The 19295-nt window shown below is 46.0% G+C and overlaps 1 protein-coding gene and 2 long non-coding RNA genes across 4 annotated transcripts; 1 reads left to right on the forward strand and 2 right to left on the reverse strand.

Moving 5' to 3' along the window:
- Positions 1–4582: 4582 nt before the first annotated feature.
- On the reverse strand, positions 4583–12003 carry LOC130536307 (circadian-associated transcriptional repressor). Of its 2 annotated transcripts, none has more exons than XM_057052165.1 (6): positions 11830–12003; positions 9288–9729; positions 8840–8915; positions 8154–8232; positions 6672–6798; positions 4583–6123 (listed from the first exon to the last, which is right to left on the reverse strand). In XM_057052165.1, exons 2-6 carry the CDS (start codon positions 9687–9689, stop codon positions 5731–5733), a joined length of 1077 nt encoding a protein of 358 aa, XP_056908145.1. In that variant the 5' UTR covers positions 9690–9729; positions 11830–12003; the 3' UTR covers positions 4583–5730. The 2 variants fall into 2 exon arrangements, with proteins under 2 accessions (XP_056908145.1, XP_056908146.1); XM_057052166.1 differs by lacking the exon at positions 11830–12003 and adding an exon at positions 11349–11640.
- A 112-nt stretch (positions 12004–12115) lies between these two features.
- On the forward strand, positions 12116–15263 carry LOC130536308 (uncharacterized). Its single transcript, XR_008953324.1, has 3 exons — positions 12116–12313; positions 13228–13348; positions 15065–15263. It is a non-coding gene; the product is annotated as an uncharacterized LOC130536308 (long non-coding RNA).
- A 2147-nt stretch (positions 15264–17410) lies between these two features.
- Positions 17411–18935, reverse strand: LOC130536309 (uncharacterized). Its single transcript, XR_008953325.1, has 2 exons — positions 18671–18935; positions 17411–18471 (listed from the first exon to the last, which is right to left on the reverse strand). It is a non-coding gene; the product is annotated as an uncharacterized LOC130536309 (long non-coding RNA).
- Positions 18936–19295: the final 360 nt, after the last annotated feature.

A 19295-nucleotide genomic window follows, 5' to 3' on the forward strand; every position in this document is an offset into this window, starting at 1 on the left:
AACCTTTGGAAGGTCAGTGAATTAAAACTCTTTTCATTCTATCTGGATGTTCTCATAATAAAAGGGGAGAGAAAACTGCAGAGAGTATCAAAACTACAATAAGTGAGTCCTATAGATGATCTCATGTACGGGGGTCCTCGGATGTCCTTATTAAAGCATGCACATGCAGGGATTCTGCAGCACAAATGACAAACCTGTGAGTTACTGGCACAAGATGAGATAAGAGCAAATATTTACAGTGCTCAGGCTCATCTATCTCCAGGCGGGTGACTGTAAATATTTCAGCCATGTCTCAATGAAAGGTAAGCCCCTGCCACTTTGTAGCTTTGTCATTGGCCGAGAGTGAAGGGAGAGTGCCCGCCGGGAAGTTATGACGGTCTGATCTGAAGCTTCTCGTGTGTCACAGCCACAGCTGGTGCGCTGGGATCAGCTCTGCGGTCGACCAGCGACATGGTCATGGGATCATGAGATTCCTGCACACCAGTGGAGGGATGATGAAAAAGGGGAGCTGCTGTCAATCAGCATGTGCAACCCAAACCCCAACTCTTTGTTGAAAGAGGTAAAGGAGGCTTCTGAGGTGGTTTCATGACTCAGGGATGTGTCAGGAGGCCATGCTGCTAAATGTAACGTGATGTGCTACTTTCAGACAGTGATACTCCTAAAGGAGAATGTAACTGTAAAATTAAAGTGTGAAGCACCCTAAAGCTATCTGATATGGTGAGTAATCATGACGAAATACGTGAGTTTTAAATGATATCACTGAGGTGTTACAACTAAAGAAACTGGCTTTTTATTATTCCTGTTACAATGCTGCCATCTAGCGGTACAAGATGTAACTTTAAATCGTGATGAACAAAAACAAACTCTTGACTTCTAAAGGATACAGTATATTAAAATATACAAAACAGGTGTCTGGTGTGATGAAAAAAACAAAATGCACAAATTTAGGTGACATAAAAGTTTGTGTGAATTGAGAAATTATTTTCATAAGAAATCCTGCTGGGGGAGATATTTTGTGTATGATCTTTTCAGCTGCAGATTATTGGTTTGTTTTTCTTTGTTTTTTCAATTTCCCATGGGGCTATGTGTCAAGCGAACAAAGCTGCCAGCAGCTCTGACGCAGCGGCCGTGGCGGCAGAACCTCGGGATTTTAATGATGGATGCCAGCCTCTCGCTTTATCTGTGTGATCATTAAGCCATAGTTGAGCCCGACGATTGCTCGGTGGAAATGAGTTCCAGAAGGCCGCTTCTATTATTCACATCTACAAGAGAACAGCCTGACCCCTATTATTGGAAATGAGGCTTAATGAAGGGCGGCCATATTTAGGCACCGTTTTTCTTGAACAGAACTCTGAGCCCGTGCTGAAGGAACCCGCACGATGAGATCTATGGTGGGTGATAAGTGTTGCTAAGTTATACAGAGAGGCATAAGCCTGAGATTTGATTGGCTGGCCTTCTCATCCAAATTGAATCACGCCACTCTCAGAGTGTGCTGACAGACAGTATGTCCTAATGTATTTATGGGTTGTGCCGCATGTCTGATTCACTGAATTCATGTTGTATTTGGCTGTATTGAGGGTAGCCATGACTTGGACGTGATCTATGTTAAAAAGCATCCAGCTCCAGTTGGGCTCAGCCAGAGGAGGCACAGGCAGAGCCCCCCCATGCATTTGAGTGTCATACAGAATTTCGGCTGCCACAAAGATGAAGGCAAGTGCGGCTAATTATCAGGCAGCGTGTGGATGGTTGTGGTGCAAGAGCACGATGACGCCTCACTCACATAATTGGTCTCTGAGGCCTCGTACCCCCCACACACACAAACAAACCTTCAGCTCGCCCGTGTCGGTGGTGATGTTTAATCGATGGAAGCTGCCTGCAGACTGAAATGTGCCATTGTGTGACGACACTCCTGGATTTCTGTTTGACATGCATAACTAGTGCCTTTAAAAAAAAAAAATATCAAATAAAAACAACCTTCTGTTCACTTTTAACTCATTGAGGAGAGGAGAGAAACCCTGCAGAACCAGAGCCGCTGTTCTCAGAGGATTACCTATTGGAGATGGACAAATCAATGGCACTATACTGAATTGCATAGGTCACCGTCAGTGGCCATGGAGACCAGAATATTCCCTTTGCAATAACAGGAGGAAGCAGCTGTATATCACACAGAATCGATTCAATGGCATCTATATCCGGGGGAATCAGTCTATAAATAGTTAATAAAACACACATCCTTTTGCCATTTAATCTGCTGTGTGTGTGTGTGTGTGTGGGGGGGGGGGGGGGGGGGGGGGGGTGTTGAAAACGGTAATACTAATAACAACAGTGACCTCCCCAGTGTTTCCAGTGCGTCCCCGGTGAGGAGCAGAGGAGCGGCAGTCTCAGCTCTCCACCTGCTCTTCTCTTAATTGAGTCGAGGTTATTTTGAGTTCGGGCCTCTTAATTAAAGGTGCTCGCTCCTCTGACAGATGAGACCATTATCTCTGCGGGCTGTGAATAAGTCTGCTCCGCACTTCGTGACAACATAATGAGCCCCTTCCTTAATGCGCACGGATCGGAACAGAAGGTGCAGGAGGAGGACTTGCGTAATACCAGAGCCAACCTGCTTCTCTTGCTTCCTTCCAGCGTTGAGGGGGATCCTCGATAGCTAAATGAGACTTGATGGGCGCTCTGCAGCGGCGACGCACTGGATTAGTGATCCGGTCGGCCTTGATTTCACATCAGGCTGCAGTGACCGTTGGTGGCACCAACTTGGCCAATACACCATGAACGCGCACCTGGTGCGTGAGACGATTGGGCTGACTAGGGAATAATGGCCGCTGCAAAGCCACTGGTCACTAATGGAGACTCAGTTCTTGATCACAGCATGACTGAGTGTGTTAACGCCTTTTATACCGCCGGATAATGCTGCGGCCTGAATCCCTCCGCGTGTGAGGAGGTTTGGTTTCACTTTTAGGATGCAGTTTTTTGAATAATTCAGATTCACATCTGCTAATTTCAGCGGACAAAAAATTAGGCCTTGGTCACGTGTCCCTTTTGTCGCGTTTCCAAATGTGCACTAAAAATACGCGCGCACAGATTACATAGATACGGCTCCCTGGAATAACCGCACAGAGGAGCAGCCGCACGGCTCCGGATCGACACCACCGCGCTCTGCTGGAGGCCAAATCAGCAGCCATTTACAATCAAACGCCTGCGGGTTTGAACGAAGCCCCCACTTTTTTTCTTTCTTTAAAAAAACAAAACAAACTCCAGCACCTTTTTTCTTTGTTTCTTTTTGAAAATGGAAATGTCAGCCTGCTGCCCACCTCCTTTCTCTGTGCTCTCCCACTCGCCTTTGAATGCAACAAAGCGCTCTCATCTCTGCATCTCCAATAATAACTGGCCTTTGCGATCTTGCGCACACACAATGGGGGCCAATAAAAAGTCGCACCAGCAAAACACAACCTCTGATATTTGAAGTCATATTGTGGATAAACGCGGCTGTTTATACGGTCACTACTGGAGAAAATAAGAATCCAAATATCACAATGGGGTCTTTTATGGCACTTTTTCATTATTTTCTGCACTTATAAGTTTCGTTACTAACCTTTTTTAAAAGCTAAATGACTTTATTTAAAATATATGTGTATATATATCCATTTAAAATGTATCCCCGTCGTGATTTCCTTTCTCAGGATGACTATTTTCGACCTCGGGTGCTTGTTTAGTCGTCTGCGTGTCAAGCATCAGCCCCGGTGGTTGTCTGGACGCTGCGGTGGCAACACAGACAAAATCCAGCTCATTTAATTGACCTCGGACTCCTGCTAATCACCACTTCTCAAAAAAAGAACGGTGGTAGCTGTCTGTCTGGCTCTAAAACGGAATCTGTGATTTGCCTCAAAGTACTAACTTGCTCCAACAGGAAAGGCAAATACTCTCAGGCAGGCGGAGACATGTTTGTGTGCATTATCTCCCCATGACGGCGAGAATCTGCCCCTTCTGTTCGTGTAATGACCGATAGATGGCAGCATTCCGCTTGAGTTTGGAAACCAAAGAACACGTGCAATGAGTGTTTCGTTCTACTTCAGACACCAGAACTCCTCCTCAGTGGCATCAACTGTGCAGACAACGATGCTGTTTTCAGAGAAATAAGAACCGATACCAATCTGGTACATTCTCTGTACTTCTGTGAAAAAGCCTACAATGTTCTGCCAGCTGACGTGCTGGAAACTACATCCGGCCAGAGAGACAATAAATCTTTTTTCATCAGGAAGTTGGCTGCATTTGAGTGTTCCCGGGTCGATCAACCCCTGTAAGTGGTGCAACCGTGATATAAATCAGTTTAGGACCCTTTTGAGCGTCTCTGGCGTTTAATGGAGCTCTGTCCATACTCACAAAGGCTTGTTTCATGGAGTTCTTCTGTCTCGTTCGTTCCTTTCACACAAGCCGACCCATGTTACACACAACATGACACAATTATGTCAAAGTGAAGATGGAAAATGTTTCAAAGGGGAGATTTACATGAAAAACAGAACATCTTTGTGGAAAAGTTAATTCTCAGCCCCATGAAGGGGGAAGCAACACGCACTTTACGTCAAACGAAGATAACCACATTTATTCTCTTGAAAGTATAAAATTTCACACGATAAAGGCCACTTTTCAGGGTGAATCGACAACCTTTTTAAGATTTACACAGAGAAAACATTGTCCCTCTCTGCTGTTCCGACATACTGTCCAGTTCTGTGGCAAAATAAAATAATTGTTCTACTCTACCACAGAAAGTTGGCAAGGTCTGAATAATTTACTCGATAACAGGAAAATGGCAGGAAGAGTGAGAATTCCTGATTTGTACATCCCACGGATGAGCAGGTAGTCTCAACTGTTCTCTCTCTTTATCAAACCAGCGTGCAGGCACAGCTTGATGTTACAGGCACTGTTTGCCTTCGACTAGGAGACTGGGGAGGGGGGAAGAAATGCCCGGCTGACATTCTTGACGGCGGCGGCCGGTCAGGCCAAGAGAGAATCCCCACGAAGAGAGCGTCCTTTGTTTGTACGAGCTAGCGGGGCTCGTACCGCAGACGCTGCCAGGGGCCGCTTGGCTCGCTGCAGACCCGCTTCACATTCCTACTCACTATCTGTGACGTGGTGCCCATTGAGGTAGAACAGTTGTACCAAATTCTGAAGTATACAAACAAGTAACAGTCACATTGACAACCTTATAAGTGTGGGGTGTGGGGTGGGGTGGGGAGGGGCAGGGGCAGTTCAGAGACGACGTCACATCTTCAGCACAATGTCGTGGAGACAGCTGAGGAGTCTGGGTTAGCTGAAACGCTCTGCGCTGGGTCTCTCGCTCTCAGGCATGGTGGTGGTTTCACAGATACTCAAAACTGTTTTATTGCATTTACAAGCCAGCGGGGAACGACTCGGCTGGGAAATTGCTAGCTCCGATGTCCTCCACGCATGAAAACCTATCCATCCCGCTCTCACACACGCTATCAAGAGTGCAAACGAAGGAGGTGGTGGGGGGGGGGGGGACGGACACAGGAAATCTGAACAAAATGGAACTAAAGCGGACACTGGTCATGAGAGGGCACATTCCTTTACAGACAGCACAACATGTTCTTCCACGTCCCTTATAAAGGCTCTCATCTTCCCTGAAGGCTGGAATGGGTGAAGCGACTGGCCAGGTGGGCGAGGCGGGCTGGGCCGTGCGGCACCCACAGCTGGAGGCCCGGCCTTCTCTGAGGACTAGGACCAGCTGCTGTCTGTCTGACCGCTTGGCCCCTTGCGGCTGATGATGCTTTCTGTGGATTTGAGAAGCCTCTCCAGGCAGGGTGCGTTGATTTTCCTTGGCGGAGGCCCCCTGGGGACAGAGTCAGTCTTTGATTGGCTGTCTGTGCTGGAGGACACCAAGTTGTCCTGCGTTAGGTCTTTGTCTCTGGGGGGCAGTAGGTGCCTGGGGACGGCCTGGGCATGCTCTGCAGTGGCTGAGCAGATGGGTGAAGTGTGGAGCCACTTCAGGTTACTGGCGGAGTAGGCTCCCGCGGGGGTGAGGTCAACGACTCTCAGGACTTTGCTGCAGGCAGGCGGCTCGCTGACGGTGACGGGACCCACCTCTGCAGTGGTGATCCCTGGAGACAGCTGCAGGAAAAGGACATTTAATGTATAATCTCCCCCTCAAAAAAAAAAACAAAACAACTAAAAATGCCACCAAGTAGGTGGTTCTAAACCTGACAGCGTCTCTCCAGGCTGCATACATAAGTCCTCGAGTAACAATTTTAGATCGTAAATATAAATTCCAACCATACATACAGAAAATGTTCCCGTTCAGGGTCGATAAACAGTTTTTGTCTGTACACTGTAAGGTAGCTTCTTCGGGAAGGATTGGCTACAGAAATAAATCAGATCAAATGCAAAGGAATGTTCCAGAGTATTTTAACCTTCCTTATCCCTTTAGGACTCTCCTCCAAATCTACCTTTTTTACTAGACCATTGTTCCTAGTGAATCAGAGACTGTGGTAATACCTCAGCAAAAATAGCTTTTAATCCTCCCTTCCTTGTCCAAGACTTGTGATTAAATAATAATAGATGTTTGGTCCCTCTTTCACTGCGTCACCACCATATGACCTTGACAGCGACCCACGTCTATCTTGAGTCTTTACACAACTGTGCCCCTTTTAAAACTTTACCTTCAGCTTCTTAGTGGGAGCTGCTTCCTCCGTCTGTGTGACAACCACTTGGTCTTGAAGCTTTACATTGGGGAACCAGCTCTTCAGCATTTCCTCCATCTTCAGAATGATATTCATGTATTTCTCTCTGGAAATCAGGAAAGATGGAGAGAAGAGAGAGAGAGAGAGAAAAACATTTACCCAAGCTATGAGCCAACCGCAAATCTTGCCAGCACCTTCACGACGCATTTCCTGTCTGTGATTAATTGAGAGATAGGATTGCAATCTTTGCAAGAACACCAAGTCTGCACCAGGCCTGAAGTACATCGTGCACGTTTTAAGCTCACACGTGGCTTGACGCCCAATAGTTCCGCACACTTCTAAATATAAACACCTGGGCCGCAAAGCTCTCCGCCGGCGTCATTATGAAAATAAACGTCGCAGTGACGCGGTTCTTGTCAGAGGTGGGCAGCAGAGTGTGGCGGCCCAGCAACTCCCCATCCATCAAAACCAGATGGTGGGCAGGGATTAGCCGGAGTCATATGATCAGCACCTTCGCCACGCTCCGCTCATAGCATGTTAAATTCATGTGAAAGATTATCCGCAACGGTGACTGCTAAAAAAGTCACTTTGATCCTATCTACCATTGTGTGGCTGCGGGGGCTGCCAGCTGGCAACGCAGAGCCAGCAGAGGGAGGGAGGAGGCTAGTGCACCTTCTAGCCTCTGGGCTAGCTGTCTGCAGAGAGGCAGAGAGGCAGAGGCACACCCACTCTTTGTCTCCCACATGAAGGCGGCAGCTGGTAGGGTGGAATAAAGAGGGCTCCAATTAGTCTGCGCCAAACTCAGCCGCCCTCTTTTATATCCGTACACCTTGACGTAAAGTGTCACGCTGCTGGCACAGACGAACGCAGTCGTGCGCAGAAACCACTGCGCAGGGAGCAAAATACTGCATATAAGAAGCTTTTAGGGGACCTATCGGATTGAGAGGCTCGCACTGCAACGATACAGCTATTTGTTTTCCATTTGAAGCTGATGGTGAAGGTGAGAAAGGTTTCAAAGTGGCCACGAAACTGGGAGTTTCTTTAAAGGAGGTGAAATCGTTCTCCATTATACCATCTGGTCAGTGGAGAGCTAATCAGGCAGACACAAGTGTGCTGCTCCCACCATGCAGCCTGATACATTTTTAATGAGATGCCCAGCGATGGTGAGATGAGCCTTCTCTGCAGTAAAGTGTGTGGGGGTAGAGGCTCCGCACAGGGCCACACGCTGCAAGCCATGTGGCGCAGACATTTTGGTGGCCTCTTTGACCCAAAAAGCAGCAATTGTCATCTCCATCTTACAGTTTAGATTTTGAAGAACTGAAAAGGTTTTTTTTTGCTCCTATGGGAACAATAAAAGCCAAAGCACGGCATTACAAAACTGCGGTTTTGGTTACACAAGCACGATACTAGGAGGTATCCTAAATATGAGACGATGATGAAGCTTATTCTGAGGACACTTACCCCAGGCAGGGGTTCTGCAGAACACCCATGATCCTCTGGATTCTGTCCATAGCCACACTCTCCTGGAAACTGCTTAGTCCTGAAAAGAAAATTCAGACCATGAGAACGATGAACCGTATCAACACTGCAGCACACGTGAACGCGCTCCCAGTGGCTTTGATCAGGAATGGGTGCTTCAAAAAATTTTTTTAAAAAAAACAGTCTGAACTTTACAAAGACTCCAAATGAAGCCGTTTCCAGCACCTGTCTGAACATGGTTCTACCTCCCACAGATACTTTACACGCTTATCAGATGACTCAAAAACCACAGCTGGAGCCTGGGGAGCGCCGCGTTCTCACTCTGCCGAACACTTTTGTAGCATTAATGTGTGACAATGCTTGCTTCTTATCTGTAAAGAATTTCATTTGTGACGCCAACCAGCGTTAGGTGCTTTAAAAGATAAAAAGAATCTCTGTTGCTAAGACAACCGTAATACAAAATGAGCTCCTGTATAAAAGATATACCCATGCACACACACAGGAAATGCTTGTGGCTACTCGATACGCCTACATGGTTCAGAAATCTCCCTCTTAAAATCTCGAGGACACAACGCGCCCTGTGGCCTCCCCCGAACTGTCTCTGCCGGAGAACCGAGAAAGAGATGGACGTGTATTTTCTCGTTGAAGTAGGAGAAGATGACACTTACGTTCTCTGTATCTTCCTGAACGAAGGCCGTTCAAGATGGACGACAGTGGGTGAATGTAGCACTGGAGCTCCAAGCACTGGAAATGAAAACAGATTCATTTGAAACCCAACACACCTCTGCCAAAACAAATGTTTTGGAATGCTTTGATGAAAGTGGCTATTGCTCACTTTAATAGAAAAGTTGCTCAACATGATTTTGATGACTGGCAACCCCACCCCTCCCCCCCAGTGTCCTGTTGATTCAGCCGGTTAGATTTCATGATCAAATGACTCTAAGTTCTTTTGGAAGAGTATGACTAATTCTGCCGAGGCTGCGATAGTCAGGACCATTACTGGAACTCGGACGGTTGTGCAAAGCCAACGAGCGAGGCGGTCCGGGTGAAGCGACACGCTCTAGCTGTGTACTCTCACCCTCTGGGAGAAAACAGATGAGTCAACAAGGCGCTCACCTTACGGCTGAAGAGCTGATTTTTCTCAGACACGTTGGAACGGAGCTGTCGTTCCATGTCCTCCTCCTCCTCCATGGAGCTGCGGGGTCTCTTCAGTGCTTGCTGGAGGGGTGCCTTTTCACCTTGCTGCCTTTTACAGAGTTCATTGTTGCTGTCCCACTTCTCCACGTAGCCGGGGGGAGAGCCCAAACTGGAGGCCTCCTCCACTTCGCTCCAGTTACTCTCGCAATCCTTCACCTGACAGCCGCCTTTGGTCGGGTCCAGGTGTGGCCGGCCCCGGGGGGACATAGGAGCCCCTGTCTGGCTGCACTTCCCATTAGAATCAAACTCCTGTTCGCTTTCATTGTCCTCATAGTCACTGGCCAGCCAGTCAATGGAATTGTCCGAATCTGTAGCAGACATCCTTGGCGGCAGGCTCTAACTAGCACTGACCATCACTGACCTGATGGATGGAAAAGTCAGAATTAATATAATAGAAAAGACAGCGGAGACAGGAGGTGGTACAAGTTAATCTGGGCTAAATAAGTGATAAAAAACGCAGAAAACCGCGCCTCCTTTCAAGCCGCAGGGATGGCAAGGCCACCAGAGCAGGTGGCGGCAGAGCAGCCGCGACTGTTGAGACTACAACGACCTGTTTGTTCAGCAGATTCAACACCTGAGCCACCAAACACAGACCAGCAGTCTGTCTAAAACCCTCACATCCCAAACCCCCTTTTCCTGAACACTCGAAGGCCTCTGCTTTAAGGAGCGAACCCCAATCAGGGCGCGTCGGCTGCATTGCCATCTGCTATTTCCACAAATCGCTCACGTTATCTTGTTTATTCAAAGAGGGCAGGGGTCTGCCACCATGACGACCAGGGCTTCAGAATACAGACCTCCCATTAACACAAGCAGCCCTTGTGTCTGGGTTCTGTGTGCGCGCAAGAGGGGCAAGGGTGTTTTTCCCTTTTTTTTTTTTTTTACAAAATGAGATACAGCCTATTTGTTCACAAGCAGAAAACCTCATGAATAAAACTGACAAAATGCTGTTCAAAAACTCTTAATTGCCCGGGGCTGTTCTGCATCTCTACGGCATGTTTCCTCTGTGATTACCAGATAAAGGAAGTGAGAACAACATGTTCAGCAAAGAAATTATTTTGGTGGGGCTTTTTTTAAAGCAGTTAATGCTGCTCATGCCTATAATATACTTTGAAATCTGAGGCCACCAGAAGGATTAATTCCCTCCCGGGTCTTTGTCTTGGTGACCACCTTCTGATCGTATTGTTACAGAGGAAGGTGGAGCAAAGGCTTTCAGATTCTACCAGCTTTGACCCAACAAAAAAGAGAAGGCAATACTTCCAATAGCAGGTTATGGTGCATGACTCCCGGGCAGGGGAGACCACAGTTGGACATTGTGGAGCGAAAACCTAATGATACGCAAGGAAAAGCGGTGCAGCGGTGAGGAAATCACACGAGTGAGGAAGCTGCTGTAGTAAAAGTGCATTTTATACCCAAATGTCAAGGGCCTGAAACTCCACAGCACATTGATTCAAGATGGCCGGCGTCAGAGATCAATTCTGACGAGGCCAATATATTCCAACATTTAATCCCAGAAGGTTTGAAATACCACAGTTGTATGATTCTGCCATATAAATCAACACAGAATGTAATTATCAGAGGCCAAAACAGAGGTATGTCAATAGAATTCCCTTTATACTTGATATTCTGACAATGTAGTACATTTCAACTATTCCTGAAAACATATTCTTTTCTTTTTTAAACACTTTAATCATAAAATAACAGTGTGTATAAAAAGACCCAATACTTCCTTTAAACATCTATTCCATTGTCAACAGATGACACCAGGATAATATCAGGAAACCTCTAACTTTTAGGGTAAAACAATGGTTCATAATTATCACCAGTTTACATAAGCATGGCCTGAATTCAAAAGTCTGGTTGAGACAAAGATTCAAATCTTGTTAAATGTAATCGGCCTTTTAAAAATCCGTTATACGTTTTAATCTAACCAAATAAAAACACAGCACAAAGCCTTGATCGTCGCCTCATGTCTCCATCTACCTGTGTAGGTGGGGCACACGCATGTAAGATGCCCGATACTTCCACACACTTGGAGCTATTCTTCCTTTGTAATTTGGGGGGGTTAAAAATAATAATCAACAGAAGGGAGCAGAATAAATCCAAAACGCCTAGATTAGGAGACAAAAGGCGACAGCGGGTGAATGACCTGACCATCGATGCGCCTCCATCAGCTGGGTCACAGACACAAAAGACTTCCTCGTCAGTCCTGGTGAATTTGGCAGCACGCACGGCTGGATTACACACAACAGACGCGGGGTTCATAAAGTCTCCTCGTCACACCCTTCTCTGTCGCGTCATATTAATTAATCCTTCGACGCGAGCGTTCACCTATTTATCGCGTCTGCGCCAAATTCCTCCGCACGTTTTTTTTTTCCCCTTAAAAACCCGTGAAATCGGGTCTCGCGCTTTAAGCGGCGGCGTTTCGGATGTGTTCGGATGCGGCTCGGTGAGGCTTGCGTACCTTATCCAGGACGGAGCGGCCGGTCTGAACTCTCCCGATGTTCGGCGGTTAATCCAGCAGGGCGGTCGGCGCTAGAGCAGCTGATGTGCGGGACGTGCGGCGTGTGAGTGTAGAGTCCTTCCAGCCTGCGCTCCGGCCCGTGTTGCTTCTCACAAAGCAACGTGTCTGAGTGGGCGGGACTAGCAGGGGCCGGCTCTCTGATTGGCTCCTCGGACACCGCGGGCGGACCAGTCGCCTTCCTGCGTCCGTGCAGCCGCGCGGCGATAGGCGCGTTGGGTTTACATACGCAAATAAGATGGAAATGACACAAACACGTGGACACGCGGATCGGTTTCATCAGCAGCTGGGCGAAAAGTCAGTCCAGGTCTAGTTTTGGTCATTCCACAGGCATTCTTCCTCATTATATCATCGGGATGATGATGGTTGACTTTTGGCATTCCGGTTAGATGAGCTGCCTGGTAAAGGCACAGTCAGCAGTTGTCAGGTACACAACCATCTTGGTTTATGTAAGAATTTGCTCAAGGACACTTCGGCAGGTCACATGAACATGACTAATCTGGGACAGATTAGACATCAATATTTTAGTGTGTGAAATAAACAAAGATGTTATCAAGAATAGATCTGAAAAGAATAGATTAAGCAAAAACAAAAGTACTATCAGACCTATTTGTTCTTTAATCAAGCCTAATTAACTGGTCTCTCTGTCGCATAATAAGCACCTCTGACTCTGACCTGTCCATTTGACCCCAGGCTCTCTTTCCTAATTCCTTTAGCCTCTCTGTCCTAACCCTACCAACTGGAATGTACAGCCAATCCAATCCATTCTAATCCAAACCAATCCATTTGGTGTCCGTGTCTCACCATTACCAGTGCATTTAGTCTTCAGAGGTCATTCAGAGATAATTATTTCAGCTTTAAGGCTTTTACCAAAACTGGTGTCACCTGATAATCAGGCATTAGGGAGTGTTCGATATAAACACTCCCTAATGCCGACAGTGTAATTTAATAGGGGTGGGTGGGGCATTTTATTAATAACAAAGTGAAGTCGATTTTATCAGTATGGGTAGGCTGAAACTTATTTTATTGTAATAATTCCTTGAATTAATAATTTGGACTAACTCGCAATGAGGTTCGCGAATAAAACCAGTCAGCTTAAAGTAAAATGTTGTCGTTTCCTTGATGATGTCATCAGTATCAGCCCGTTAAGAATAACAAAACAATTAATGGAAATATATGTAGATACAATAGGTGTCTTTCTCTGTGACTGATTGATGATTAAATTGATTGCAGAGAAATGATTGTCTTGTGTCGTGATGAGGAGTTTATTTTTGCGGGTATATGGCACTGAAGGAAGATGCAACAGTGCGTTCAGTCTGCTTTTTTTTTTTGTTTCTACAGTTTTTTTTGGCAGCACTGACGGTAAAGGCGTGACTCACAGGACCTCTGTTTGACTGCCTGAGAGGGTGGGATTAGGGAGTGCTCTGTCAGAGGCCAGACGAGGATCCAGAGCCTGGAGCCAGTGAGTCACGATCCCACTCGCAGATCACGTGCAACTCGGAGACACCCCTCTTGAAAAGCATAACAAGCCCGCCTCTTCATGTCTTCCTTAGACAAATATGAGCAGCGTTTCAAACCACACATTATCTCCTATCTTCAGAGGTCACATGTGGGGGAGGGGGAAAAAAGCAAGGAGATGTTTACGGAGCTGAAAATGGTACCCAGACTGCTTTAAAGACTGGGTGCAAATCATGTGCGTAACAGCCGCCATGTCTTTTGCAATTTGGTTCAAATGAGGCCATTTGTGGTGAACTGATCACAGAGTTGCGGTGTACCCTGCACTTCTGTTGAACGTGTCACACGAAGGATGGCGGAAGATGAGAATGCCAGCTTCCTGGTGCCCCAACTGAGGCGTTTACTCTTTGCTGCTCTGTCTTTAATCACGTCCTGCTATGAAGGATGCTAATGACGGACATCAGGGCAATCACAAAGGGGGTCGAGGTGACATGCCTGTCAGCACAGATAACAAAACACAGGCAAATTTAACTGTCTTGTAAACATAGCACAGTCTTCTAATGTCACTCTGCTCCCCAGACCCCCATCCCCCGGTGACCCCAGACTTTGTGACGACAGAGAGCTTCCTTCTCATTTCCAAAAAAGTCTAATTTCCGTTTGTTGTCTTCAAGGCTTCCGAGGGAACGCACAATACATCACATCCTCTTCAAAGCGCAGGAAAGGCGCATCTACATTTTGGTGAGGGGGGGAATCAAAGCGAATACATGCATCACTTAAAACACAGATGCTGTATAAATAATGTGGAGAAGACAGCAGTAGTAGGAAAAACGGTCCTTTAGTCTCCTCAACCTCACTTTATTCCTGTTGTTCCACTAGGTCTTCCATGTGGTCTGTAATCCGATTCTCTCCATTGTACAGCAATGTGTCATGTGCGTTCAACAACAAAAAAAGAAAGAAAGAAAGGAAAACAGCAGCGACTTTCAATCTCCTCACAAAGGGAGTCTCTTTTATCTCCACGTTCTCCTGTCAGCATCCGAGATGAGTCACACGAGCAAAAACTGGCACTGTGATTTTCAATTTGTCGGAGTGGCTGGCTGATTCCACATCCCCACTGAGACTGGATGTCTCCCGCTCTCATTCATATAAAAGCCAAATCAGAGCCTCGCGCCTACGTTATTGTAGGGCACACGCTGAACGTTCCCCATCGTTCCTGCTGAACAGGAAAGGCAGCACATGTACGTGAGCATCCACGTGGGCTCGAACTCTTTGTATACACAATATATCCGTTTCACGTATCACCTCATACAGTTAATATCCTCATTTAAACTCTGTCATGCGTCACAGAAAGACAGCGCGTGCCTTTACCTGCCACTAGGCCCTAGTTACCATAATGGCTGGGAGTGTGTACACATGAGCCCCTGCAATGAGCTGCACTTATGACTCAGCTCGTCACGACCTGGCACGAGGCCATCGTCCACATTACTGACAATTAACCACGGCGTTACCAGGGGCACTGTGTGCTCAAGCATGACAGGGAGGACTAACTGGGATGCTGTTTTATGTAAAAAAAAAACCAACAAAACAACCAAAAAACCCCAGAGCTATGAGTACACAGGTCAGAACTTAACGGCACATGAACCAACGTTGCTGATATTCTGCCATTGCGGTGATTCATAACCTTTTACATAACATAATGGGGTTTTTTTCCTCTTCCCCCTGTCAGGGTTCAGGCAGTAGTTGTAGAGATGCACCACTCATCAATCAAACTGCAAATCGTGTTCTTGTCAGTCTTCATAACTGAAGATGCTTTGGGAGATATTTTGTATTTGGTGTTAAAAATGTATTGTTTTACATGAGTACTTTTTAAGTGTAATTTGTGCATTTTGAAAAAAATGAAATAAAAATGTAGTTTGAGCCCCTAATTTATCACATCTTAAGCTGCTGCTTCTTGAATGCAGAAGATTTTGAAGAGCTTCAGACACCCAGACATTACTGACAGTTGGCCTGAGTCTGATCACGAGTGTTTCTTGCGTAATTTCAGCAGAGATTCACCAATGCGAGACTCTGCAACAGTTCGTTGGAAAGTCACTCGGCACTGGTGCACGCTGCTCCTCCACGTATGTCACCTTGTTACAGTAAATGCTAGTTCCAGAGAGTTAACTCCACCCACACGGCAGAAATGTGATTGCCTGTAACGTGGGCATGCCGCAAGAGTGTGAGGGGGTGGGGTGCCAGTGGCGTGTGGCAAGACTCAGGGGCCAATAATGTTCAGAGTTGTGTTAGAGGTTATGTAGTCAGTAGAGAAGTGATACCGGGCACATTTTTGTGACTTTAAAGGGCTGGACTTCCTGCACATCATCACGTACCCTCCCTCCCTTCTTCCCAGTCCAACCCGACTGAGTCACATGCATTTCAGTCAGAGAAAGCTTTCCGACAATTTTCCACACACAGTTCACATGCAGCCAGATGAGCATGTCTGGCAGCGAATCACGGCCATATCTTTTGTGACTGTGTTTGTGTTTGTGTGTGTGTGTGTGTGTGTGTGTGTGGTGTGTGTGTGTGTGTGTGTGTTCATTCTTCTCCAGTGTCTAAACTGCTGCCAGAGCAGCTCAAGCGACGGTGGGATATCTATCTGCAGGGCTGAACGTTACATGTGACTGGGATATATTTTAACTGGGTTATGTAAGTGCTCCAGCCTGCACTCTCCGCACAGATGAGAAAGGCTACGCATGATGCAGAGCACTGTGAGCTCAGCAGAAGTGTTGGATTTGCAGCACATTGAATAATTCCTCTATTTGGCTTCAACTTGTGCCAGCGTATGTTTCGCAGTCTGGCTTTTCAGTATTGGCTTCCTTGAAGGCCCTTTAAGTTCAATGTGTTTGGGATCCACAGTTCATTATTGCAGTTCGCCTGTGCCCTCAGCAAATGCCTTCATATTGATCTAAGATGATGTAACACTGTGAGCCAGTGGTAGTATAATGTTAATGTGAAGGTTATGGGTTACATAAGCGGATTTCTGAGATTTAAAAAAAAAGTAACATCACTTTTCCGCCTGTAGACAGTCATCTGCTTTATCATGTGCCGAAGTAAATATAATTAGGTAACTATATGACAGATTAAATATTCTCTTGAGGCTTCTTGTTGATTTCTGGCATCAGGCTAGTGGCCAAATCTATGTCCAATGTAGAACTGCCCACGCTCCCTCTGCTAGCACTTTTATGGGATCATTATGTGGGCGTTTTAGTGTGAGATGCTATCCAGAATTGATGCAATATGGGCTGACAATTTCTTAGTAGGCAACAGTCCAAGCGCACTTTGCAGGGCGACTGACAGTCGGGATGCGAGAACAGCATCGCAGACCTGCTCTGATTACATCACAGATGTGTAGATCTGTACGTTGTAGGAAATAAACTTCTGCTTTATGGATGCAAAAATCTAATTTCATCTGTTCTCTCTGCACAACTGTAAGCAGCCTCAAAACCAAACCTTGTAAGCAGCCTCAAAAAATGCTGCACAAAGGTATGTGCATGGGTTTGTTAAACGGTCAAAAGGCAAATAGTCTGCACGCTGATTGTTTGGCCCTGAAAATGCTGGGAAAGTCACACATGAAGCCGCAGGATCTCTTGTCCTTGTTGTTCCATCACAATGTTGAAGACAGCCAGCGTCTCATCACATGTTCATTGTGCAGGGGGACACGGACGTCCCTTCAGTAAGCGTTTCACTATTACGTTCAGCTTAATCCCTAGATTTTCCTACAGAAAAAAGCTAAACACTAAAGTTACTAACAGAGAACTCACTAATTTATACAGTTAAGTATAGCTGTGTGAGGCCAACACTGTGCCCTCATACAGGAATCAGCTGCTGTTTCACCTTGCTGCTGCCACACAGAAACACACACACGCATTAGCCGCCATTCAGTTGTTTCAAAGTGCGTTGGAAGGCTCAGTCTACAAAAACTTCCATTCTGAGCAGATCGTTAATCTCGGGGGTTGTTTGGGGCCAGCACGTGTCCTTGGCCCTGCCCCAAATGTGAGGTTTCTGCTTCTCTCACCAATAGCAACAGAAAAAAACCCATAATATATTATTTTTTATTGTGCTGTCGCCACAGTTATACACTTGCATAACATCATGAAGCCCACATTTGGGCTTGAGCGTGCTCCTTTTTATTTTTTTGATGTCATCCCAACCTTGCACGTGTGAAAAAAGTACCTTGCATTGGGTTCCTACAAAGATCCCCACATATTCATATTCTTGTTCGTTTTACACATAGTAATAGTTAATAAATGCTAATAAATGTTTAATTATTGAATGTAAAATGCTTTTTTTTTTTTTTTAGAAAATGACTGTATTTACATAAGCAGTAAGGGCAAACAAATATGTTAACATGCATGCAAAATATATGGTACTTATGCATTGTTATCAGAAAATAATGTAATATATGCATTTATCCATTTTTCTGAAACTCTGAGAAACTGAGATTAGAAAAAAGATTAACTCAACTAAAAATAATGACTGAAATGAAAACGCAACTGCAGTAAAGAAGAACAAAAGGGAGCAAACGAGAGAAGTTCCAGTGGATTGAAAGTACAGTTATGCTCTCCGGAGGTGACCTGCCAGAGCAATTAAGTCATATAGGAAAAAGTTAGAAAAATAAGGCTTCCTGCAAGAATTGTTCTTTTCAGAGAGAGATTTAGGGTGGGCTAGTGAGGGAGAGACCTTGCAGGAGAGCGAGCTCACGAAAGGCAAGGGGTGAGGACAGGTGTGGACATGTGGTTGGTACAGAAGATGCATGTGGATGGAGCATGATGAGAGACTGGAGGGAGTGAGGACTTGAAGGCTGCTCTACCACCCTGCTGCCTGTGCCTGTTCTGACACACACGTGACACGAGAGACACTCTCTCTCTCTCTCTTTCACACACACGCGCACGCATGCAAATGAATCAACACACAGTGTACAGATCCTGTTCCCGCCCCCTCATGGCCCTTCTTCACACTAACACTCCCTTTCCTAATTCCTTCAGTGATCTTTGGATCACCCACACCATCTTGTTTCGCGTCATCCCATCTTGCCCACAAGAGCACACATGTGCAAACACAGTGGCTGTATCCTTCTATCATCTGAGCTCCAGCCTTTCAGGAGAAGAAGAAGAAAAAATGGCTCCCATCAAACAATGTATATTTATTGCATTTTGGGTTTTTTGCCACAGACATTTTTGCGTAACTTTAACTATTAAAAGTGTGTAAATCTAAATAAAAAGAATAGGAACAAGTACAAGATGCTAGCAGTTAAAAAACACGGAGAACCTAAATTGCTATCAGTGTGTGTGACCTGTGAAGACCTGTCCAGGGTGAGGACCTGTCCTGCCTTTCACCCAGTTGAGAAACTCCAGCACCTGTCAGGATCCTCTGGGGTATGGAGTTCCACATGGGTCCTTGAGAGGACGATTTATTTTGATCAGCTTGTAACTAGACCAGGGTGTACCCCTCCTTCACCCAGCTGGAGCTGATATAAACGCCACCCCATGATGCAGTGAAGATATTCAGCAACAGATAATGAAGGAGCAAAAGGAATATAATGACACATTTACCATGTAAACACCTTATTATCCAGTTCCCGGGTCGTATTTGGCTGTGGTGGCTCTACAATAAAACCATTCCCCATTTCTTCTTTTAGCTTAGATTGCTATGTTTCCCCCTGTTGAACTTGAAGAAATTATTTATTTTCTGGCACCTTGTCATAGCTGGATATAATAAGCACATAGCTTAATAAGCGCTTGCCTTGCTTCATCTGTCCACCAATGACAGCGTTCGAAAGACGAGGCAGCTCGGGCAGAAAAGTTGACATGTTGATATAACTAATTCTGCCACCTTGCAGGCGTGAGAACGTCCCACGCTGTAGTGGAAGCTAAAATTATGCTGTGAGGTAGCGGAGTCTTCTCTGGATAGATGAAAAG

This window comes from Takifugu flavidus, chromosome 13 (assembly GCF_003711565.1).
Source record: "Takifugu flavidus isolate HTHZ2018 chromosome 13, ASM371156v2, whole genome shotgun sequence".
Lineage (NCBI taxonomy): Eukaryota > Metazoa > Chordata > Actinopteri > Tetraodontiformes > Tetraodontidae > Takifugu > Takifugu flavidus.

Coding starts and splice junctions, on each gene's coding strand:
- LOC130536307 (XM_057052165.1), bottom strand. CDS start 9,689: ATGTCTGCTACAGATTCGGACAATTCCATTGACTGGCTGGCCAGTGAC. Junction 8,916..9,287: donor ATCAGCTCTTCAGCCGTAAG/GTGAGCGCCTTG, acceptor TTTCATTTCCAG/TGCTTGGAGCTCCAGTGCTA. Junction 6,124..6,671: donor CTCCCACTAAGAAGCTGAAG/GTAAAGTTTTAA, acceptor CTTTTCCTGCAG/CTGTCTCCAGGGATCACCAC.